At 43.6% G+C, this 25,325-nt stretch overlaps 1 protein-coding gene across 1 annotated transcript in view; it reads left to right on the top strand.

The window, feature by feature from the left end:
• The first annotated feature begins 221 nt into the window (after nt 1–221).
• LOC117265483 (myelin basic protein-like) overlaps nt 222–25,325 on the top strand; it is a 93,856-nt gene continuing 68,752 nt past the window's right edge. The window contains 2 exon segments of the mRNA XM_033639991.2: nt 222–428; nt 19,878–19,936. Coding sequence (XP_033495882.2) covers nt 407–428; nt 19,878–19,936 — 81 coding nt within the window. The 5' untranslated portion in view covers nt 222–406.

The raw sequence follows: 25,325 nt of genomic DNA, 5'->3' as shown, positions 1-25,325 counted from the left end.
CTTTGACTCATGATCTGTGGACTACTCGAGGTCTTATCTCCAAATCACGACTTTGTTTGGCGCGTTTATTTAACCCTCCCTGCCATGAAGCACGAGCTACAAATCATGCACAGACGTGCACCAACGTGCTTTTTAGCCCACATTTCTTGGCGGACTAAAGCTGCATTCCGCCCCACCCCTTACAAACAACATCATCACCACTGTACCTAAATCAGGAAGCACCGAGACACGTTTTTTTTCTTTTTCTTTTTTTTTTTTAACGGAGACACGCTGGTGGTCACAGCAGCGGCGAACCATAAAGGGGAAAAAAGGCGTTATTGTTGATGTTGATGACGACCATCGTCGACCACTGTTGAGAGAAGACTGACAGTTGGTTACATCCATCCAGTACAAGGCTCAGCTGTGGATGCATTTTACACAGGAGACGGGTATGTGCACAGTCAACCTGGTAACATTTACAAAAACAAATACAAGGCGACAAAGCCCGTGTACAGACTGTAACGTTACACACATGCGCTGGATACTATAGCTTGTTGTGCTTTTTTTTCGACCGCGGGTTACGCGGTGTAAAGATAGTAAACATGTCATCCACGTCGACTTGTTTACAGTGCGTAACAGCCGTTTCGAAAGCTGCAGGGAAAATATGCTCGGTATGTCATTTTCTTGCTCGTCCAAGTCTGCGTAACTCGGTGTGACCGTTCATAGTAAGTGTTGTTTAATAAGCATCACTGCCACCAGACAGTGTCACTGCTTTGTCATGTGCTTTGACAGTGTTGCCCCCCACCACCACCTCTACCAACCACCACCCTCCCTGTTGCCTTCTCTCTCTCTCTCGTTGAGCCAATAACAGTTAACGCAATTTAAAGCTCATTTGCTTTGTGGCAATAAAACACGCTGTGTTGAATGAGACTCAAGGCCTGGTGTCAATCATTAAATAGGTCTCTTCAATTCGGCGTACATACCGCAAGCAAAGCAGGTCTTTAACCCAATAAAATTCAGACTTTTGTAACGGCTCCACACTGTTTGCTACCGGAAACCCCCGGTGTGTTTTGGTAGCAGTGGGCCGTTGAACCAGTGGGAAACGAGGTATTTTGTTTAAAGTTAATCAAATGCGCATATTGATAAGCGGATCAAATATATGCCGAATTAATCAGATGGTCATAACGATTCGTGTGAAGTATAAATCACGTTACATGAGGCAGGGACTTTTGCACCAAACTCTGTCTTCTTTAAACTGAAAGATTTTAAATGGAGTTTTGCTCCTACTTGAAGGCAGTGTAAAGGAAGAATGTCAGTGTCAGTGGTTTTAATACATTGTATTTTTTTTGTCTTGACCAGTGGACAGACTGGTGTGCGGGCTTTTAGGGGCCGAGAATATACACTGTGAATCCCAGTGGAAATTAAGTATTACATCATTCTGCATCCCAAGCGACAGTGAAGGCCTGTAACAGGAACCATACGGGCTCTATTTGCCTAACTGAACAGAACAACTGTTGAGCGCTGCACTGTTGGTCTGTTGAAGGGGAGAACTGCCAAGATGTAACAGCAGCATATGGCTGTCATTTTTACACACAGTCTGCTAGTTTAATGTCAGAAAAAGAGAGAGTGTGGGTCTCAAAGCGGTGACATGCTCGTTTACTGTCACTGCCATGCACGGTCTATAAATAAAGTACTCACACATGAGTGGCTGCTTACGTCTGAATTGAACTAATTTATTAAAGCCTGCAGCCCTGGATGTCCTCTAGACAGGGGACACTCAGCAAGGTAACCTCTGGCTTCATTTGATACAAACTAAATGTAGGGTTAGTCCTCACCTTTTATATCCTCCTTTAGTTGATAAAGACGAAACAAAAGGCAGATCATGTTAGCTGAAACACTGAGGAATCTTACTCTCAATTCATCATATCAGGTGGACCATGAAAAAATGACACTGTCTGGGTCACACACAGCAGATAACATGATTCACTTTTGACACAGATTGGTGGTGTAGTGATAGAAACTTCTTTGGGATGATCTAATAGATTTGAGGCATGTCAAGGATTACTAACAAGACAGAAAAAGCTTGTTTTGATGCATAGCAGGATGCCAGCAGTTGTGGCGTAACCTCCACATAGTTGGAGGAAAAGCCTCGGTTTGCCTGCCACTACCTGAGTCGGGAAGGCCGCGGGATTGCATTCCTTTGCATTTCACTGGATTTGCCCCAGCTCAGCCAAGAGAGGAAAATGCCAGGAGGTTTGCTCAGCCGTCACGTGTGTCACTCTGCATTCCTTTGTATTTATGTACAAGACGAGCTTATACCGGCCGGCTGTACTGTGAGTGTAGCTTTGCAGAAAGCAAGGTGAAAAGTTGGGTGCTCCGGTTTTTCCACACTAAGTGAAGTTTTCCATCTTGCTCACTAAATGTGCGTGTGACTGCATGCCATATCTGTGTTTTGCAGGTGATACATTGAGGTTAGTCAACTTCCGTCCTCACAGACTCACAAACTTCCTCTCTTCTCACACTTCCCCTCCTGTCTGCGCCTGTTCTTGGCAGACAGGTTGAGTCACATTACCTGCTATATGAACACCCCCTCTGCGACAACGCAATAGTTTTGTTAGTTTTGCCCGAGGCGTGGTGTTGCCTTACAGCTCAGGGTGGTACACTGTCATCTGCAATGGCGTCACAGCCAGGAGTGTCTCCTCCCTCACAGGGATCTCAGCAGATGGTAAAACCGAATGCTTTGCCTCCAGATCCAAGTCAAGAGGTTGTTGCTTGGATTATTAGATGGCAAACCCCAGGTGGTGGTGGTTATCTCCTTTGAGGAGCACTGAGCTTATGCTTCAGGCACAAGCCTATATCACAAGGACACCCTAGGGAATAACGGGAGGTGCCCATGCATAAAGTAAAACAACTATATGCTTGAATTAACAAAGCAATAGCTACCCCTGGGAGTATTGTTTATCCGCTGGAGTTTAATATTCCCTCAGAGCCATATGTGCCTTTTAAAAAATGTGGAGAATAACAGCTGCAAATTCGTCTGTACACCCCCAACCACCCTCCGCCATACAACATCAGAGTGTGTGTGCAAGACTTAAATGGAAAGCACACTTATCTAATGTCAAGAAAGCAGGAAGTAACAGTAAGAAAGCAGCAGCCCTGGTGTTGCTGACAGGCAGCTGGAGCCCACAGGCAAACATTGTGTTGGTGGTGGAGCTGCTGTAGTTCAGTGTGACGCTCACAGCTGACTGGTTACTGAACTGACACAACTGTGACTTCTTTTCTAGCCTGGTCCCACATACAACTGTCCTAACTTATTCATAGTGCTGAGCTCAAACCAGACTGGCATTGTCATCTAGGAGGAGTGGTGATGATCATGATTATGGGATAACAGCAGTGATGAGTATCAATGCAAGGCTTTATCTTCAGTCAAGAGTTTGCCAAGCAGCATGACATTCCCAAGGTTGGGTGACGTGATCTGCCGAAAACTGCAGATATGATTCCAGTGAATCTTCGTCAAGTCATTCTGACAATGTACAGAAACTTGGAATGAATTTGGTGCCAGAGCTTTGTGTTTTTGTCCTTTATTTGGATATTTTGTGTCTAGTCTCTATAAAAAAAACATTGCAAATGAATGCAGAGTCTGTAGGTAAAGGGACAAGGTTTTGGTATTAAAAGCATTCTGGTATCCTTTTGTATTCCATTTGTAGTCCGAGTAGTACTGACCAATCACATGAGTGTTATATAACAAATTGTGTTTGTAATGCAATCTCGGAACCCATCGGCTATCATCTGATGATGATTTAGCTTTCATATGTTTATAGAGATGAGCCAAAATGGCTGGTGCATGCAAGTAGTCTTTGCCTTGACATCTGCTGGCTACACAGGAACCTTCCAAATATTGGCAGTTGTCCCGTGAAGCTCCTCTGGCCTTATCCCACATACAACTGTACTCACTCAGTGGTGTAGTGGTAGTAGGCATGTGCCGGTTACCGGTGTCACGGTTTACCACGGTAAAAGAATGTCACAGTGTCACTAACCGCCCATTTTCCGTTCCGACAGTAAAGGCTGACGGTGTAACCTACACTACGTTTCATAAATGGGAACTTCAGGAACTCAAAACTCAGAAATAACTCTGGGCCAGTCGTACATTTTAAATGGCACACACTCTGAAATCATGCATGTGCAGCCGCTGCAGTCAGCACCATAGGCGGTGCTAGGGCAGGATATATGGGGAAGCTACGGGACAGGAGAAAAAACAAAACAAAAAAAAACAACCTTTTAACCACAGGCAGATACATAGGCCTATAGTATTACTGATGTTCATCAAACTGAGATGTCGTGGCAGAATAATTCCATTAATTCTCTACTCATTTTGCTGTTGTAGCCCAGAAGTAATTATTAATTAGTAATCAATTAATTTTCTTACCTTAATGAAGCAACAGTCGCCGTAGGGCCTTTGTGTCGTATTTGTCAACAATTTCCTCAGGCTTAATCCTCTTAGTTATGTCACTCTCGATGTAGAGAAGCGAAAGAGATGACAGTCTCTGCTGGGCCATAGTTGTCCTCATCCGGTTGCGGACCCGGCGCATCGCTGAGAATGCACGCTCACACATCGCCGTCCCAACAGGAAGAGACAGTGCCAATTTAAGCACTTTTGTGAAGTTTGGGTAAAATCCAGTCAAGGCAGCGGATTTTCCAGAGTGACATCACGCGAACCATGACCATTTCGGCATGGGCAAGATCAACATTGATGGAGAGGGTTGAAGAATATTGCTTTATCAGTCCGGCAGCTCCATCAGCATCACACTTCAACACAGCGTCTACACTTTTTGCAGTTTGCATTGCTTCCTCTGAGAAGCGTTTGTTACAGGCTCCAACAAGTGTGTCAGTGACAGGATAGAAGAGATGTTTAGCCCATTTGTCCTTGGGGCTCTCTGATACGGAGGTATCCAGCTCCCTTTGCCCCAGCGTGCTTCCCACAAGTGCAGAAGTTAACGTGGCTGTCATTCGCGTAGGGCGCTTGTGTCGGGGCTCCTGCTGTGTGACAGAAATGTCACCAGACTCACAAAAAGTGAGTATCTCCCTCCACATCTCCTCCCAGTTTTTTCTCATTTCCTGAAGCCCTTGGATGCTGGCCTGCAGAACACTGGAAGCTTGAGCAAGTGTTGTGTCTGTTTTCTGAAGGGCCTGAGATGCGACATGGATAATGCACAGTGCATGGGAGAACACAATCAAACACACACAGAATTCCAGTTTTCCCACGCTGTGAAGCAAACCTGAAGCCTCTGTAAATCTGCGGTATGGGGGCACAGAAAACTCGGCAAGGGTGGCCATTATGGATTTGAAAGAGTTTTTCACAGCTGACACGTTATGCCATCTGCAGGCCCATCGCGTGTCACTCAGGGCAGACAGCTCTGCTTTCACTCCCAGCTGTTTCTGCATCTGTAGAAAGGCATGGTGAGTTCCAGGCTGGCCGAAAAAGGTGTATAGGCTTTCCATGACAGAAAAAACCAGAGGCCACCCGGTTGACTTTGCAAGCTTCAACTAACAACAGGTTTAACTTGTGCGCCATACAGTGGATGTAAATAGCATTGGGGTGATCCTGCCGCATCCTCTGTTGCACCCCATTAACTTTCCCAGCCATAACGGCAGCACCATCATAACATTGCCCAACCACGGGAAGTTTGGAAATTCCATGTTCATCCAGGAACTTTTTAATGTGATCATGTAGGGATTCTGCATCAGTCCCCTCAGAGCAGTCCACAAATCCAAGGAAACGCTCTTGTATTTCCATATTGTGTGTGTAACGGACACAAACTGTCATTTGTTCGGATTTGTAGCTTCGAGCTTCATCAACCATGAGAGTGAAAAAACCATTCGCTTCTATCTCTCTGATGATTTCTTTCATCACCATTTCAGAAGCTATTTGTATGAACTCGTTTTGGGTGTCATGACTTGTGAGAGAAGCTGATTTCTGCTGCGTCATACAAAATGACGCATCTCGCTTGGCAAGGAAGCTGCACATTTCCAAAAAGTTCCCACGGTTGCTTGAGGCCTCATTCTCATCATGTCCTCTAAATGCAAGCCCTTGCTTTCCCAGAAACAAGATGATTTCAGCAATGGAGGTGGCATATTCCCGGTTTTCTTTTACGGTTTTCTTGTGAGCTGTGCTTATTTGCGCAGCAACAGAGCCGCTTTGTCTGGACTGTTGATAGCTCTGCCACTTTTCCATACTTTGCTTGTGTTGAGCAGATTCCGTGTGTTTCACCATTTTTTTCTTGATATTTCTCTAGTCCCTGATCCCAGTTACAGAAAAAGCCTGGTCCCTAACACTGCACAAAAACTGTCGGCATGGGAAACAGAATATGGCATCAACCTGCTTACTATACTCAAGCCATGAATAAGTCTTGAAATATTCAGAGCTAAAAGCTCTAGTCTGTTTACCAAAATCACTTTTGGGATATTCTGGTAAAATCGGCTGTGCAGGACCGCTATCCTTACTCCCCAAATCTGACAGGCAACAGGTGTCTGGAGGGCGGCCAGAGTCTACAGAGAGGCGGCTGGTGGCTGGACCGAGGCTGGTGTCGGGAGGGAGGCGGCCGCTGTCTGGACCAAGGCTGGTGTCGGGAGTGAGGCGGCCGCTGTCTGGACCGAGGCTGGTGTCGGGAGTGAGGCGGCCTCTGTCTGGACCGAGGCTGGTGTCGGGAGGGAGGCGGCCGGTGTCTGGAGCGAGGCGGCTGGTGTGTAGACCGAGGCAGGTGTCTGGAGGGAGGCGGCTGGTGTCTGGACCGTGGCCGGTGTCGGGAGGGAGGGAGGTGGCCGCTGTCGGAGCTTGGAAGGCGCCAGGAAGTGGTAGGAGCCTGGTCGGCTAAAGTGCTACTGCAGCTCTCAACAACGTCCTCCAGCACGGGACCCTGGGTAAGATCCAGAGGGGTCTCGTTTGAGGGATCCAGACGGTCATTTTTTATTTTGACATTAAAAAAATGTCTAATGTCGCTTTTCTGCTGCTTTCTCTTCATCATGCTGCTGTCCGTGAGCTAGCGAGGCGAAACCGTTAGCTTCTATGCTACATAGGCTACGTACGGAATGACGCAGATAGCCTGCGCCTATCAAATACCATCTTTCATATATTTATTAAAAAATATTAATAATAATAATACCTTGAAAGTGCGCGTTTTAATGTCTCTCTAACGTCATCTAAAATAAAATTTGGAACATAAAAATAATATTAAAATCATGATTTTATTTTATTGTCTGTGACAATTTTGGGGAAGCTAAGCTTCCCCTAGCCTCTTAATAGTGCTGCCTATGGTCAGCACAGTTATTGGGGGGGCAGCCTCAGTCAGTCAGTCAGTACGTCCGTAATCAGTGTAAATCCATTCACGTGCAAACTGCAAACATGGCTCGACGAGGTGAAGCTGAACTTTTCCCACCGGCAAAAAGGACGAAGTTGGTTGTGTGGGACCATTTAGGCTATCAGAAGAACCCCCAGAGCCAAGGCAAAGACCCGCTCCTCCCGTGCTGGGGTCCAGTTCCCAGTCGGCCGTGTTCACAGGCTGCTGCGCAAAGGAAACTATGCGGAGCGTGTCAGTGCCAACGCCTCCGTCTACCTGGCGGCTGTGCTGGAGTATCTGACCGCTGAGATCCTGGAGTTGGCTGGAAACGCTGCCCACAACAACAAGAAGACCCGTATCATCCCCCGTCACCGGCAGCTGGCTGTCCGCAACAACGAGGAGCTCAACAAGTTGCTGGGCGGAGTCACCATCGTGAAGTTAAGAAATGGCTCTATTACTTTTAACGGGTCTGTATTACACACAACTGGTGTGATGATGTGTTGCACTAACAGGAGGTGCCTGGTACGTGCTGTCGCTCATGAACGGTCAAACGAATATTAGCCTACCGTCTTAAAGTGTAGAGCACGAAAATAGGATGACACCTGTTTTATTATTATTATTATTATTATTATTATTATTATCATCATTATTATTATTACCGCGGTAATACCGATTACCGTGGTATTTTTGCCCACGGTTATCATGCCGTCAAAATCTCATACCGGCACATGCCTAAGTGGTAGTTGATGAGGTGGGTGTACCACTAGGTAGATCGGTACCGAGGAGCAAGTGGGTATACTCTCCTTTATATTCCAGTGGCTCTTTCACTGATAGGTGTGTATACTGTAAACAAAAAGGTGGGTATAACCCAGTTTACCTGCGTGTACCCTCCACTTCACAACTGTACTCGCTTATTCACAATGAGTTCAAACCAGACTGGCATTGTTATCTAGGACAGATCTCAACCAGGGTTCCAGGGACCCCAAGGGGTCCTTGAGGGAGTTCCAGGGGGTCCCCAGAAAGATGTGGAATAATTTATTGTCACTATAAAACTCACTACAAAAATTTGCCCAATGTAAGTCCTTGAAGGGAAATCTTAAATGGTGATCCATGACTTACTGTGTATCAATTTAGGGGTTCTTTACATGAAAAAGGTTGAGTACCACTGATTTAGGAGGAGTGGTGGTGGTGTGATGAACGTCAAGCTGAAGCTCTATCCGTTAGTAAAGGGTTTGCCAACCAGCTTGGCGTTCCTGTGGTTGGGTAATCTGCCAAAAATTGGAAGTCACGGTTTTCCCTGTCTATCTAAGACAAAGAAGGGCCGCCTGGGTGATTTTGGCCACCGCCTTGGTTAAAGTGTGTGTGTGTGTGCATGGGGGGCGTTCAGATGTAGCGTCTTTTGGGCGCACAAACCCATGACTTTCAATGTAGACACACATCATGCACGCTCACAACCCAAAGCGATGCCGTAGTGGCGCGCATACGGTGCGGCGCTCTTGTTTTTTCGTCCGGCGCACAGCTCCGGGATCTGATACAACAGCTCCAGTGTTGTATCAGATCCTGGTTCCCTCTCGGGCTGTGTGTCTCCTACTGTTTCCATCGGAGCTCTGCCCCGTTTGAAAGGCGAAGGAAGCGTGTACGTGGAAAGACGTCGCCTCCGAGATGTAGAATGGGTATTATAGAAGAGAAACAAACATTTCAGGATCGCTGACTTGTATCATCAGAACAGACATGTCCTGTGATTTTCAGCCTCCTTCCATATTTAATAGAGGGGGGACAATACCTGACAGTAATATTCTCAGCTGTCAGGATGGGGGGGGGGGCGTATCTAAAAGTACAGCTGGGACCAGCTAACCAGGGAGGAGTTCGATACCACAGTTTTGTCAGTTCGGTGGTTATTTTGTCTCTGTGTTGCCAGTGGTTGGTAAGTTTAACACCTTCTTCAAAGAAAATTGAGACGTTAAGTCATCAGCTGTTAGCTACCCCATCCTCCTTAGTCACTGTTGCTATACATGACAAGCTTTCTGTTGTCTCACAAAATAACGGTGGCAGATATAAAACTCAGAATTCTTTGAAATATTGGAATCAAACAAGGGTCAGCCGCAGGTGTCTCATTTCTAACCTGAGTATGACAGATGTTGCTGTCAGATCTTAACAGCAGTCCATCAATACAAGGGGGTGGCAAAACAACGCAGGGTCGTTCGGTAAAAAAAGTTGCACCTGGCTTGACTTTGCTGCATTGTGATGTTGGATGGTAACTTACATGCAAGTGCACATTCCTGATGAATGAGTTTGTAACGTGAACACCATATTTCTCATATTTACCTCGCAATCATCTTGCGCAAAAATAAATGAATTGCCATCTTGGGAACTTGAGCAAACCGTGGTGTTTTGGCATCTGATATGTCTTTAAATACATTGCTAACAATAACAAGTTAAGTTAGAGCTGATTAGTGCACAATTTAGTTTATTTTTCACACTTTTGCTTTTGTATTTTTGGTTTTGGAAAGGCTGGGGAAAAATACACCATCCTCCAAACTCCTTTACATGCCAGTACTGCTTTTGCTCTCTCTTTCACCTTCACATTGTTTTCAAGCATGACATATGCTGCTCTGCCAACCTCACAGATAAGGACCAGTCGAGGCTGAAAGAGAAGTAGAGAGAAAGGAAGTCAGGCTTCCTGCAGCATGCAGTCATCTATGTCAGGGACAGATGTTGACCTTTGACCTCAGATCTTTTTGTAAGAGTAGAGTTCTTTCAGTGATAGACAGTGTGTAACTATCAATATTTCATATCTCATCACTCTCTCTTGTGTCCTCCCCTCTCCATACACACGCTCCGTATTCATTACGTAATTGACTCTCAGTAGAGTGTAACAGGGTGCAGTCATTGAGGGCAGCCAGAGGGTTTTAAAAGAAGCTGTTGTCTCGTCTAGCATGCACAACAGCAAACTTAAAGTGAAACAAAGGAACCAGGCAACAGCAGACAGATGAACGTGTGTTCCAGCCACTTCCAGCTTTAGTGGTAGATTGAGAAATGGGTTTGTCAGCATGTTGTGCAGCATTACGCTGGGCAGGCTTCCTATCGAATCAAATATGCACACAGTGAGTAATGTGTAATATATGGACTGTTGATAAGTATGCTGAATCAACATAATGTCATGACAGCAATCATTTCCGAGAAAACAACTGGCAGTTGATTTGAACTGTGGATAAATGTGAAATCAGTAAACTAATGGCCTGTTTATACCTTGTATTAATGTGTGTTTTGACTGCCCCGATCACAAGTGTAAACAACCACCAAGAAGCATTGTGATCTAGTCACTCAAACCACTTGCCGAGGTGGTCTGGGACGGGTTTGACCACACATCTTCTGTAGTGTAAACGCTAATGCACCCTAGTGCATCCCCAACAAAGAATATGTCATCAGTGCAGGAGGTGGTGGTTGTTTTGGTGACAGCATGCTCACCTGCTGTAACTTGCCCATTTTAAGACAAGTTGGATGAAGTGTTGCATGACTGTCCATTGCGTTGCCCTAAAGAAGGAGGCTTGTTGAATTCTGCTGACAGCAATATCTCCAGATGTACTGACACAACTGCTAACACGACTAACGAGCATGCTAGTGAGAGTGTGCATGTAATTATAATGAAATCTGAACACAAGTGGTGAGCTGGAGACACATGATAGAAACAGGTGTCAACGGCAATGTGTCTCGGCTCTCCACTTATGGTAATGCATGCCAATACCAGGTATGAATGGGTTCTTTTTAAAATTTTTGTTGTCATTTTCATCCCTCAGAGTAGTGTTAAACATATACACTGTGTATAGCTGGACACTGGTGGTCCAACGTATGTGACGTTTCAGCTGTGCTTATTTATATACTGTGTTGCTTTGCTAGCGTCTTTTACAAACCACATCTATCTTTATTTAGCATCTTACCCTCATACACAGCACGACTTAACCATTTTCTTTTGATTTCTCAGCTGTTGCTCACCCCTGTTTGCTCAGCGCTGTTAAATTCTCTGTACATGTCGCAGAGGTTGTATACCTGGAGGTTACTGTAAACAAACATTGTGATTCGGCTGTAGGCTGGCTGCTGTAACAGATGTAGAAAGAAGCTGTTTCGACTGCCATGAATTGCATGACCCTGGCCTATATTTGAACTTCATAAAACAACATTACATCTGTGGGGTTGATCACCAGACAGGATGTTTACATCTATGATAATATGATATAACTGACTGTTTTTCTGCTTCGTCTTCTGTGTGTTCAGCACTTTAGCGACTGACCAGAAAACCTCATAAATTCCAACGGAACCAAATCTCACCACCATGAGGTTTATATTCTCACATTCCTTTTTTTCCCATCTGTGCCTTTGTGGGAAAGTTGGGCTTGAATTCTTGTAGCGGTTGACATGTTGATGTACTCACAAGCTGCACAGAAACAAATAATAAAAAAAACACATTGTTTACTTGGCTCCTCTAATCCATCTTTTCTGTGAGGCACAGGCCCATAAAAGTCAGTTTTTATGTTTGCCAACCCTCACTTTGAGGAAGTATCCTTCAGACAGGGCAATCCTGGGAAATCTATTCGCGAGGTATTGTTTTGGCTTTGTTTGTAATTGTTTCTCCAAAATGAAAGCACAAACACACTTACTGCAGGTTGATAAAGCAAGCCTCATTGTGCTGAACGATATTGTTTCCAAACCTTATTGCTCCCAAGAGTTTTATTTCCTTGGTTGTTGTAGAGTAATCCATTCTGCCTTTTTTGGAAGCATTACCAACAGCTCATCTGATTCTGACAGGGAGATTTATGTTGCAGCAAGGTAATATCCCTTTCAACTTCACAGACCTACAGTCAGTGAAATGAATAGCTCTACCACCCATCTCATTGAAAGAAAGAAGGATTGTCCTTTTTATCGGTTGATGAAATATTACCTGAACCAGATTTGCAGCAGGCGGCCTCAAGAAGGTTTTCATTGAGGGTTTGATTCCTCTAGCTTTTCTGTAGCCCGCGTGGTGGACAATGCTGCCATCATACATCTCTCTTTATCTACCAAATGTCAAAGCTGTGGTTATCCTCTCTGGAAAACATGCATTTTTTGAGGATCTCAGTTCCATTGTCCAGGTGTGAAATTGAAACCTGAAAATGGTCACAGAAAACAGGAGGTTTATGTCAACATGCTGTGTTTTTTTAATGGGCTTGTTTGTTATCTCTGTCGAAGCCATATAAAAACATTATGAGGATGCGTATTTGAAATAGCCTCTGGTGATGGACAGCTCAGACAGATAATTGCTCATATGCACTGCAGACTCTGCTGAGTGGTAATAGATTCTTCCAGGTGCTAGCCTGTATGTAGCCACCCTATCATAAGAGCTTTTTCCATAATGGTATATTTCAAAAGCACACAGAAATGTTTGGAGAGATGCACTCAGACACACCTGGCAATTAACAGCATCTTATATGGGTTAAACTGGGAAGGAGTGATTGCAATTTTTCCCTTGCCGCACACTTTCCACCACTTTCTATTTCTGTCTAAATTACAGGGCGATGTGTGAGGAAAAAGTAAAGGCCAGGCAAATAATTGTGTGGATTTTTTTTTTTTTTTTACATGTAAAAAGTACTGCCGATGAATTCTAATGGCAGCCCTGCATCACACCTCCCCTCCCTCCTCTCTTCATGTCCCTCTCTCACACTCTATTATGCAACACTCTTTTCTTGCAAGTCCTTGCAAGATCTCGGCTTCGATTGTGTAACATCTGAGAGTGAAACTGGCTGCGAGGCCTCACGTTCAGTCACACAGGATCCCCCCGTCCCCTAATGACCAACAAAATGGTTATCGGCTTTTACGCTAAACTGAATACACACAGCCGCTGGCGTTATGATTGTGTCCTGTTTGTTTAATCAACCGGATGTTTCATTGTTTTTTTTTTGGTAGCTTCTTGTTTGATCTTTCTTTGACTGTTATGGCTCAACCACCAGCACACTCAGATATGATTCAACCCATTCTCTTTGTTCACAAATACCATTTAAAAGGAAGTTGTGAGGTAATATATGCAAATCTTCATCTATAGAGCCAATCTAAGCCTTCAACGTTTCTAAAAGTCACTAGCCGTAAATGGTGTCACAACGCTTACTGTAATAGTGGAGAATTAGCTGTGTGCACACGTGTGTTGTGATACGGAGTTGTGCTCTAAAAAGCCACTTTCATGTAGATAACTGCACACAGATGACCCTTTCTTTATTCTTTCGGTTTGGGGTGTGCCATATCATATCCACAATAATACCGCTATAATTCTGTATATTCATGTTGTGATACTGACAATATTTTGACATGTTGACATATTGACGTCATACTGCTACATGGCTGAAAGTGAAAGTATCACAGACTCCACAGTAGTTTGAAAAAGAGAAGGAGCTTTAGTCGTGTGAAATAAACTGTGGTGTCCTAAATGTTTTATGAACTGCCCCGGACTTCTCAGACTCTTTTAGTGTGTTACTGCTCAGAGGGAACTCATTCAGCAGCTCCTCTGGCAGCAGCGCAGCATCTCTTCCACTGTTCTCGCACCGCGCACTCATGCAATTCTATTTTCTTAATTTTTTTTTTCTTTTTTATAATAATTTGTCATACTGTCAAGAATATTGTTATTGCAAAAATACCCTGAAATATTGGGATATTATTTTAGGGTCTTATCACCCACCCCTAAGTCTGACCAATTGAGGTACTATATCCAGTCTTCTAAAAGGTCAGTTTTCTTTTAGTTCATTGGAAGATTATCATCCAATAGGAGCTGTGAGAAAAACTTTTCACACACAACCATCAGACACAGCCTCTTCTTTATCTATTTAATATGCTCACAGGATCAGAACAGACTTGGCAGACTGTCCAGTGTTGGAGCTTTAACCAAAGATGTTTTTCATGCCTTATTATACCCTTTAAGTCTATAACAGGGTTAGCTTGATTTTATTTTTGACAGGTTCATGTGAATCTGGCCGTTTCAATTCTTTAAGATGCTTGAAGCAGTTGTTGGGGCAACGAGAACATAAGCTCAAACTTATAACAGCTGATTTAAAGTTACACTAATCAATATGGACAGATCTAGCACCTAAGAGACAGTCTGGATACATTTTTCTTGTAGCCTTCAACAGCAAACAGCTGTTACCAAGTAAACAAAATGGGTTACATCGATCTCTTGACAGAATTTAGACTTTAAGATACTAAGTATACCCCAGCTACATGATTGGGGTGACTCCAGCATTATTTGTTCACTGTTTGGCCCAGCTGCTGAAAACACCAGTCCACGTGGAACAGATGTCTCAACATGCACAAATACTGTCATGCCAAATTTACCGGCTCAGGGAATCCATTAGCATTTCATTTCCCCTTGTAAATTGGATTTACAACCAAACAAGGGAGAAGGAGCAGTGACGCTGAGAGAGTTCCTAGTTTTTATTTTAATGCTGTTAGGGAATACTACTTATCCCCAACAATAGCATTGTAACTGCTGCAGCGCTCCCCACTCTCTGAGCTCCCCTGCCTTATTGAGCATCTGTTGGCTGCTTCTGTTGGTCAGCTGGTATTTTGGCATTAGCATGGATGTCTGGATGGAGACCAAGGTAGACTGGAAAGCTGCCAGATGGAGACACTGCTTTTACAGTGTTAATCATTGACATTCATACCTGCAACTGTACTGTTCTGGTTCATTCTCAACACTCACCAACTTTGTTTCCAGCCACAACAGGCAACTGTACAAACCTACTGCTGGCTACTCAGGCGTCCAGGAAGTGTGCCAGGCTTTGAAGCCAGTTTCAATAATGGCCAAACAGTGGCATTACAATTCTGGGCCATCATGTGATGCCACTGGGCCCTAAAAGACTTTTTTTTCCATGGAGTTACATTTTAAAAGAGACCTCGGTAAATCAATGGATACATATTTTTGAGCGTCACAACCCAAAATGGCTTGTTTCATTTTTAGGATTCAGTCTGATAGCATTTCGAAAGCCTAGAAGAGCCACACCATTAAATTATGTTATCCCCATTCGAGTTAGCAGAGCGCTAAACTGGAATTTAGCCACTCAGCCCTCAAGAGTCTGCAGTGTGCTCAGCAATAAAGATGTTATAGCAGGGAAGCACCACTGAGCAACGTTCATAGGAATGAATGGGGCCCTGCCTCAAACGTTGTCTTCGATTTTCTTTATACATCGTAACACTAGACAGACAAAGTTAATGACTACCTAGTGAGTTAAAATAGTGGAGAAGTTTGCTGCCAAAGGGTAAGATATTAATCTCAAAGAGTTTGTGAACTAAACCAATGCTGAAAGGAGAGTGACTGTTGCATTTACATTTGTCAGATGTTCAGAAGCACGACCAAATGAATGCTAATACTGCCCTGCTCGATGTGTAATGTGGCAGCTGTTAGGTACTGTTCCCATGGCAGCTTCCCAGGGTGATAATATGTGTTAACAGGTTATTAATAAACTTACTTTCATATACAGCTGCTCCTCTCCTAAATGCGCTATCAGTACATCATGTTGTAATGAGACAGTTTCTCAGAAGAGAAGAGTTTTTTCAGTTCCTGGGTGAGTGTCTAATTGCTATGGCCTGTCAGTGTTTTTTTTTATTCTGTTCTTCTGAGTGTAGAGCTGTTTACCTTGAGCCCCATTGCCGTGATGTAAAATCTTTAACTTTTCAAGCTGATTAGATTTTAATTACATTTTTTCCACCCTAAGATCCAGAAGGACTGCTGAAACTGCTGCTCGTGGTCAACAGTTCTCCCCTGTGCTCCCTGTTTGAAGGACAGTGGATGTAATAACACCTCTCAATGCTTAATTTTTATTCACTGTGGGAGGCTCTGAGCTGTATGTCATTAACCTGACTTGACAGTTGCGTAAGCCGAGCAAGCTGTTAAATCGTGTGTGTGTTTGTGTGTGTGAGCATAATTGTGTAATGATTTGGCCATGATTGTAGATCCTGATTGTTCAGAGGCTTTATTAACATATCTTTGGATCCTTCAGAGTGATTGACCTTTGAGTAGGGGACGTGATCGGCCCAGCGATTGAGATTTGAGTAATAACGCTGACACATGTTGCATTCATGAATGGATTAAGATCATTTTTCAGTAGTGTTGGCATTCATATGGAGAGTTCTCTGCCTTCTTGGCTGAAGAAGCCAAGCATAATGTCAGAAGCCTGCGCCAGCATCAGTCTGGACCATCAGTGAACCACATTACCAAACATTTGTTTAGCATAAACTGCATTGTAGCATAACATTGTTGACAGGGGACACAACCATGAAGTATGCAGGTATTGTTATGAAATAAAGAAAGTCCTGAAAAGGAAATAATCAAGGTGCCAAAAATGATGAAAGCCTTTTTGATGGCTCCAACACTCCTGAAAGCCAAAAAATACATGCTATGATTATCTGAAAGTAAAGGAGAATGGTCCCTTAGAGGAAAGATGTTTTTCCTCTGAGTGGTGGGTGCAGGCGGAGATATTCAGCACTACTGTTTGATAAACACTGTTAGTGTTTTACACCTTTTCTCACCTGCACAGATGAATAAATGACAGTTCTTGTTTGCTTCTGTTGGAATCTTTCATTTCTCACATTTATTTGGGTATGAAAATTCTTGGTTGGTTTTATGTTGGACCTTTCACTACTCAAGGCCTATCATTTCTCACTTCTTCCACATGGAGAGAGCTGAGCCCTCATTACTTTGCCTCTATTCCCTTGAGGGGAAGGGGGAGTTCATGTTGGTGCTTTTCAGTAACTTGGCAGTACACCTGTTGGCTAGAGTCAGTTTGGTGTCAGTTTTTGGAGTTATTGCAGCTGCACTTTAGTTTGACATTTACTGCTGTGAAAAGCATGTACATTGTGAAAGAGATGCTGTGACACAGGAAGCAATGACACTGTTTTATGTGGCCCTCACCTTTAGTGCTGCACAATTGCAGAGGATATTGCGATGGATGTTTTTAATCATTTTAATCATCGCAGCTGCATTTTGTATGACAGTGACGCACTTCTATTCTTTCATTTTTGCCCATGACCAGCACACTAGATATTAGTGAGCATGAGACTAATTTGCAGCACCCCGTGGCAAAACAATAATTTGTTCTTCAAAAGGTGAATCATCAGCTGTGGAGAACTGTGTCAAATTCAAGGATGATGACACTAATTAAGTAGCTACTAATCACCGGCAGACATGGTTTTGTTTTTTTTTTCCAGCAGTGGTAGCACCACAGGCCATCAGAGGAATAAACTAAATATACCATCCGTGGTGCTTCTGCCAGTTGTGTTTGATTTGCTTGGCCTGATGTGAAAGGTTTTAACAAAAATACACTGCCAACCAAGAAACTGGACCAAGACAGCCCAAAAAGGAGGGTCTGTTGTTAGACAAGTTAGCTGTTTGTGGGGTGAGCAAACAGAGCAGACTAACCCTTATAGCATCAAGAGCTACCATTAAATCCATCTGCTGATTATGAACTACTCATGAGGCGATTGTGATAAGCAGTCTATAGAGGCGACGTATAGCCTATACTCATGCAAGATAAAGGTAACCATGGTAACACATCAGACGATTTTTCCTGTTATATCAGAAAGTGAAGAGGGGTTGAAGCATTGTCCTTGTGTCTTGTTTCATATGTAAGTGAAAGGAAGTGATCCCACAGTAACATCATGCTACAGAACACATTTTTGCTCTGTTTCCAAATGGATTTTATCCAAAGCGCTTCACTTCAGCATGTTGACAAGAGGAGCCAGGGATCACTGACAACGTTGTTTGACAGGATTCCCTTGGGACTTGGTGGTTCAGTGGGGGATGGTGCCGTGCATCCTGCATCACACAGGGTTGTGTGTCTGATACACGTTCTTGTCGGCCTCACATTTTGTTGTCTTGTCACTTTTTGGATAAGAGTGCAAAACTAGTAATGCAATGTTTGCTTTAACTCTAACATTTAATCCATAGAAGATCTCACACTTAACTGTAACTTCTAGCAGAAATGATTTTTTATTTTTTGTGATCAGTGTACAAAGAAGCACATGGATTTTTGCTCTTTGTTACTGCTGATACGGCTACAACCATGACCACACTTCCCTGCAGATTTTCAGTTGACTTCCCTGACTGCTGATACAATCTCAAATTGACCATGAAGGCCAAAACACACCGGCGGCGTACGACACGCATCAAAACAGCCGCCCCCATTATTTTCTATTCACAAACCCACACCGGCGGCGGCTCGACGCGTGTCGACGTGCCGCACTGTGGCACTTTACACTATTGTCCTATTTTTCCAGCGTTGCCGCCCTTGAAAAAGCGCATTTTGTACTTCCTAGCCTAGCGGACTGGCGTGTGCAATAGAAATCCGGTTGACGCCCCGCAGCGCGACGCTTTTTGTGTGTGTTGAGGGCGGCACTCGACTCGCGTCAATGGCGCCACCGTCATATGACGCCGCCGGTGTGTTTTGGCCTTAATAATGTTGCACTGATTCCTATGTCATTTCTTGTATTAATAGATGACCCAAATGGACTTTCGAAGCAGAGTATCATTGGTGTGAGACCAAACTATGGAAATTATAGTAAAACATGATAAGTATGGGTGGCACGGTGGTGTGGTGGTTAGCACTGTTGCCTCACAGCAAGAGGGTTCCTGGTTCAATCCCGTATGTGGGAGCCATTCTGTGCGGAGTTTGCATGTTCTCCCCGTGCCAGCATGGATTTTCTCCGGGTACTCCGGCTTCCTCCCACAGTCCAAAGACATGCAGATTGGGGATAGGTTAATTGGTGACTCTAAATTGTACGTAGGTGTCAGCCCTGTGATAGTCTGGCGACCTGTCCAGGGTGTATCCTGCCTCTCGCCCAATATCAGCTGAGATAGGCTCCAGCCCCCCTGCAACCCTCAAGAGGATAAGCAGTTAGAAAATGGATGGATGGATGATTAGTATGTTCTGTATGTCTTCATACTTGTATCGTGTATCATTCAGTCTAGTTTGCCTGATTTCCCAAGCTCTAGAAATACAGGTATCCTACACCTCACAGTCCAACCTCTCAGTTTCCTCCAGCCCAAATAATTTTGGATTTTTGTTCTGCAGTCTTACAAAAGTACACACAGTTTATCATATGAACGTGCACTCAGAGTATGGGGCTGCAGAGATGGTCATGGAGCCTGCCCAAACGTGCACCGCTGCGTCCTGCAAAACCACTCGCATGCAGGTGAAATAGCAGTCCTACTTCCTGTGCCAAGCCGGCCACGTTTCTACCTTCTGATATTCACTTATGTGTTTGTGTCTTGGTGACATCAGAGAGCGTAAATAACCACCTAATTTTGGCTGGAAGTGGACTTAAACCTTCCTTTTCAAGTGACCCTGGTCCACTTTGGTCCACACCAAGGTTCCACTGACAGCTTTCCCACCAGCCCAATCTGGCACACGCACCATGTGTGATGCTACAGTTTCACACACTGACTCAAGATGCAGCCTATCTTGCTTAGATAAGGAGGAGTACACAATCTTCCCATAATGTGCTGTTTACAGTCTTCTCCTGGTGTGAACTCATCCTCTGTTTTTCTTACAGTCTCTGTCAGCAGCATGGGCCAGCATTTCGGAAAGAGGGAGTTACCCACAGACAGTAAGGTAAGAGCCCTCACTGCAGGTGCTTTAATGCCTTGTTTTGTGCATGCAGAATCACAATATCTTGAAACGTGTGTGTGTGAGCGTTTTGTCTATTCTGAGAATCTGAGAATGAAGCATGTGTTTGATTCTGAGAGTTTTCTTTAACCTTATCAGTGTGACGGCTGGCCTTTATCAGCAGGACTTTGGACTCTGATGTAGACCAGCCTTCAGGCTCCCTCACTCACACTGATTTATTACCTTCAGCTTTCAGTCAGACTGTGAACCACTTCAAAGTCAGGGCTTATATAATATGACACAAAGGTTAAAAATACTAAATTCCTTGCAGGTAGTGTATTTGTCTCCAAGGTCTAGACACAGAATGGGTTTTTATGTTTACAAGTGATTTGATATATTTCTGAGCCGCCTACGTGTTCGTGGTTACAACTTACTCTGTCACCTCCAGCGCTTGGAACATGAAGGCAGGTTTTGCGGTGATCGCACTGCCACAGGTGGCACTTCATACTCATCTGTCAAATGTATTGAGAAGCAGCGATCGATGAGTAATGCACTGTCTCATTGCTTTATGTGGAGATTTTTGTTGTGGAGAGTAAAGGAGGGATGAAGTGGAGATGAGTTTGCAAATATTGCCTGGATTTTTTTCCATATCCATTTATATCTATGCATTATTTGGACTTAAAGGCCACTGTGCTGGAGTAAGTGAAATTAAAAAACCTACCTCCCTCCATTTCTGAGATCATTTAAAGATGTTAAGACCCACTTATGCACTTAAATTAAGCGATTTTCTTTTGCACACTATGGTAATGTGATTAAAAAAAATCCCTTGCACTCACACATGTTGGATAGTCTTTTTTTAAGTACTTGTGCATACATGGAATTACTGGAAATTTTTCAAATGTCTTGCACACTGCATTTTAAACAATCACCTCTCTGTTACCATCAGAGTCCCACTTGTAATTGAGCTGTGTTGCCATGACAATATCGGAAACATGATGGGTCTCCATGGCTCTTGTATGTCGCCCTATAAAAACCCCTCGAAAACCACAAGCCTCGCAGCTACAATGCTCTGTGAGAGAACCCATTTGAACTGGAGGATGTAAATAGATGATTTTGTGCATCAAGGCTGACACTAAAACCTCTCTGGGTACACATCTCATTTAACCATTAGCTTTGGCCTGGTGATCATCAGCACTCAGATGTCTGACATTGATAATTTACCAGACATACAGCACCGAAGCATTATTCCCACGGCACCGACAAGTTCTCACCCTGGAAGTCCATCTAGAAATAATGTTTTTCCACCTGAACAAAAGTGATACTGCAGGTGCGAAATGTTTTAGATGTTTCAGTATACATGCACCTTGTCTTGCTGTTGAGTCCGGTGCTATGCTTAAAACAGTAAACTGGATTTAAGTCTCAGAATGAAAGTGTGGTTTTGTTGGTTGATGGATTGTTTTTGCTGCTGTTGTAGGAGCAGTTTTTGCACTTTAAAGCATCGGGATCGATCAGTGAGTTTGCACTCTAAAGTTAAGAAAAATAAAGCCTACAGATAATGGATTTTTTCAACCCATATTGATAGCGATAATTACCCACTTCTCATGGCCAATCACCGATATGATAACCACGCACCTTCTTGTATTTTAAAAACAAGTATATAACCTGTAGTTTATGTACATCTGAGGGTAAGAAAGGCTAAGATGCAGTGAGAAAATATGGCTGATTTAATATTCCATAGCCCCGACCAAACCAAATCAAATTGACATCACTGTTGCTAACACAACAAAAACAAAAAACAGCTCTGACTCTTCCTACCTGCCGACATGAGGCTGTGGAAACGAGGGAGATTTTCTGGGGATTGTGAAATGGCCAACCCTCAACACCCCTGTCCCCATATAACCCTACACTACAGGTGAACATCATAAATACAAGGATGTGAAAGTAAAATGACTTTTATTCAGTATTAAATTTATAGTTAATGGTAAGAGAGAGGGAGATAATGAAGCCCAGTGTTACTGTGTAATTCTGTGGTGTATCAGCTGTGTATAAACTGCACTGCAGAGCTGTCCATCAGCGCTGTATCTAACCTGGTAAACAGCTACAGAAACTTGATCTGGTGGGGTATTGGAGGTTCAGAGATCAGACCCTTGGCACCATTGTGTTGTCTTCCTCTGAAGAAAGACGTTCACACCGTGACGTGTTTTGCCCTCTAGACAGCATGCTGCAATTGTTGTTCTTCTTCCTCAGCTCGCAAAACCAATGTTAAATCGTTATCATTTTAATTAGGGAAATGATGCAGTATTACAAAAATGTCCCAATATCGGCCCGATATATATTTTGAGCGTCCCTATTTACGTTAATGCTATAGTATAAACAGGAAGTATGATCAGATATGACATAAGCTTGAAGGTCCAGTGGTAAATTAAATGCAATTTTCTTATTTTTCTTTTGTAACAAACAAAATGGTTAAGCACCTCACAATAGGAATTTTTAATAGGCCGCACAGCAAGGTGTTCTGCTGTGCCCCAGGGTTAGCACTTGACAGAAAATGCCTCTAATGGTGCTGTAATTAAATAGAGCAAATATGTTTTGAGAGATTTTTTTTTGACTCATCTTTCTGCATTGTGTGAGCGCCGAAATTACAAGCCAGACACTGTTCCTGTACGGCAAAGTGTGGAGGAGGATCCGGCTTAAACTGGGACAGTAATGTAATTTAATGACATTGTGTAATTAACCCCCGCTTTGCTTAAGTCCTTTTTGTCACCGCTTTTCAAAATTACAGCGGATATAATGAGTTGGGGCCATTATGGCTGAGGCTGCGATCAGATTTGAAGAGGTTGCTAGCTTGTTGTGAGCAGCCCTAATGTCAGGCTGTGAGCAAGGAGGTGTCAGAAAAACAGCATCTGGGGCTGCGGGCAGCAGTGTAAAACTTGCAGTCTCTGCCTGCGTGGTCTGGCTCGCGGCCGACTACCTGTAATGGGTGGAGTGATCATGTTGGCCTGCTGGGGAAGAGGGGAGCCCAAACCAGTGGGAAAGCTGATGGCTCAGCCCACAAATGATTTCTTTCCTTTGCTTGCAAAGCACACTCCAGAGAGAGAAGAGCAGGAGCAAGAGAGGTGGATTAATTTGTCAAGTGTGAAGTTGCCCAGAGCAGTGTTAGGGCAGCATCGCACTAAAGCCACATTGTTTACTTAGCTTTATAATTGCATTGTGTATGTCTCAGTCTCCATCATTTGTTTCACCCCTTTCTGTTGGCTTGATTATCATGACATCAAAGTCAATTTAAAGGTCTGGCAGAACAGCCAGTTGTCATAGTGACAGTTGAGCAGGAACAGAGTGTGACAGAGTATGGCAGGTTGTGTTTAGAGGCTATTGTCTGAGTCGTGATCCCTCTCCCAGTCCATTATCATTTCAGGAAATGTACCCATACCTGCTTTGTCACATCTCAATAGCAGGTCCAACAGAAATGTCTCTGTTGACGCCGCTGATGTTTTAGAGCCTTAAATCACACATGGAATGACTGGCCTTGCATCTCAGTGTTGTGTTCTCCTAACGCGCTGGATTGTGTGTCCTCACCACTTAATTACTGCCACACGGAGGGTAGTACACTGAGATCTTGCTACTTTTAGTCATTACTGCATGCAAAGCTGACAGTGTCTTCAAAAATAGACAGCCACTCAGTTATTTTGTATTTACAAATTCAGGGATTTCAAATTGCATTTTGTGTGCAAGAATGCAGTTAGTTGTACAACAACTGCTTTAAAAGAAATCCACTTGTAATCAAACAACAGATTGGCCAACCAGAGACGATGTTGCACATCATGCTGAGATATTTCCTGCCCAGCTACAGTGAGAGGAATCAATTTTTCCACTCTCTCAGACACCAGCAGTAAACATCAGGATGTGGTGTCAAGACCTCTGAGTCGTAGCACCCTTTTTTTCCCTCCAGTGATACAGTACCATTTCTACTGATGCTGAACACTCAGAGAGAAATCCATGGCAGCAAAGACAAAAGTAGCAATTTCCTCAACTGACAGTGACCAGACCAAGACCAGAATGCTATGCTGCCTGTGAACTTTTCTCAACAAAAACAACATGATAAAGTCACTCTCTCTGGCTCCTGCTATATGTTTGCTATTGGTGTAACTACTACCAATGCTCTTTCTAACTACAAGCATCACCTACAGTTCATGCTCTCAGGTTGTGCTGTCATTTTGGGTGATAAATGAAACCCCTAACAGAAGAAGAATAAGGTAGTAAGCCATTCATTTTGCAAAACAGTAGAGCTGCATGTAGCGTATTGCTTTACTCAGGGGCTCCTTTCTATCTCTTCCTCTCTATTTATCATGACACTTGTGCTTCAGGAGTGTGAGCTCCCCATCAGGGACGCTGAGAATCTGCATGTCTTGCTTAACGGGTCGAGTCGTTTTGGTTTCACTAAAAGTTTGTTGGGACTGTTTAACAGCTCGATGTTGCGTGTTAGCCACTACTGCTGTGTTAGCTCATGCTAACTGGGCAGCTATTGAACCGAGTTTGTTTGTGTAATGGCAGCAACAGAAAGTTTGCTGATAGTTTCCACCAGTGAAGAGGATTAACGGTAGCATCCAACGAGTGAGGCGATTATCCTCCATATAGGTGCTCACCTCTGTAAAACTTTTACTCAATTAAACGCCTGGTTTCTTTTACTGGCCTGGTGTGGCTGCACATTTGACAAATAACGCCTGTCTTAATTAGACACCGGGTTGCCAAGCAGTTCTTTTTTTTTTTTGTGGTAGAAGTTCTTTGGATGTATAAAATCAGGTTGTTGGCTACCTCAAATTATATATCGATCCCTCTATCACAAAAGGGTTTTTCATAAAGTTGTGAGTATCGTTTTAACAGGATGAAGTGCAGTTGTATAGGTATACTGGGTGCCGTAATCCTCGTATGCTGTAACTCTCTCTCTGATGTGCTGTCTGTCGGAGCTAGATCAAATGAATGATTCTTAATCATAATCTGAAGCCTTATTTTTATACAAGTGATATTCCTCCTGGGTTAAATAAAGAAGTTGATTGTATTTCCCATCTTTGTTGAGCAACAGTTGTGTGCAAGGGATTAAAGGCCTGTCCCATATAGACGCCTGTCCCAAATATAGGCCTGTTGATTTCAGTGATTCAAGCAAGTTATAGCTTGGACTATTAGTTGAAGTTTTACAGTATGTCTTTGGGTCATTAGCTTGTTGAGGGTTGCTGAAACATTAGTCGTCTCTCAGGAGTAATGACTTTGCCCTGGTGGTGGTGTAGGACTCCAGCCTGGGCAGCAGATTTCTGTACCCCATCATCTCCCCCGGTAGCGCCAATGTATTATATTAAATATATATTCTACCAGTATACTGTTGATCTGGTAGTACTAATTG

This window comes from Epinephelus lanceolatus, chromosome 10, assembly GCF_041903045.1.
Source record: "Epinephelus lanceolatus isolate andai-2023 chromosome 10, ASM4190304v1, whole genome shotgun sequence".
NCBI lineage: Eukaryota > Metazoa > Chordata > Actinopteri > Perciformes > Serranidae > Epinephelus > Epinephelus lanceolatus.
This window is presented reverse-complemented; position numbering and strand designations above follow the sequence as displayed.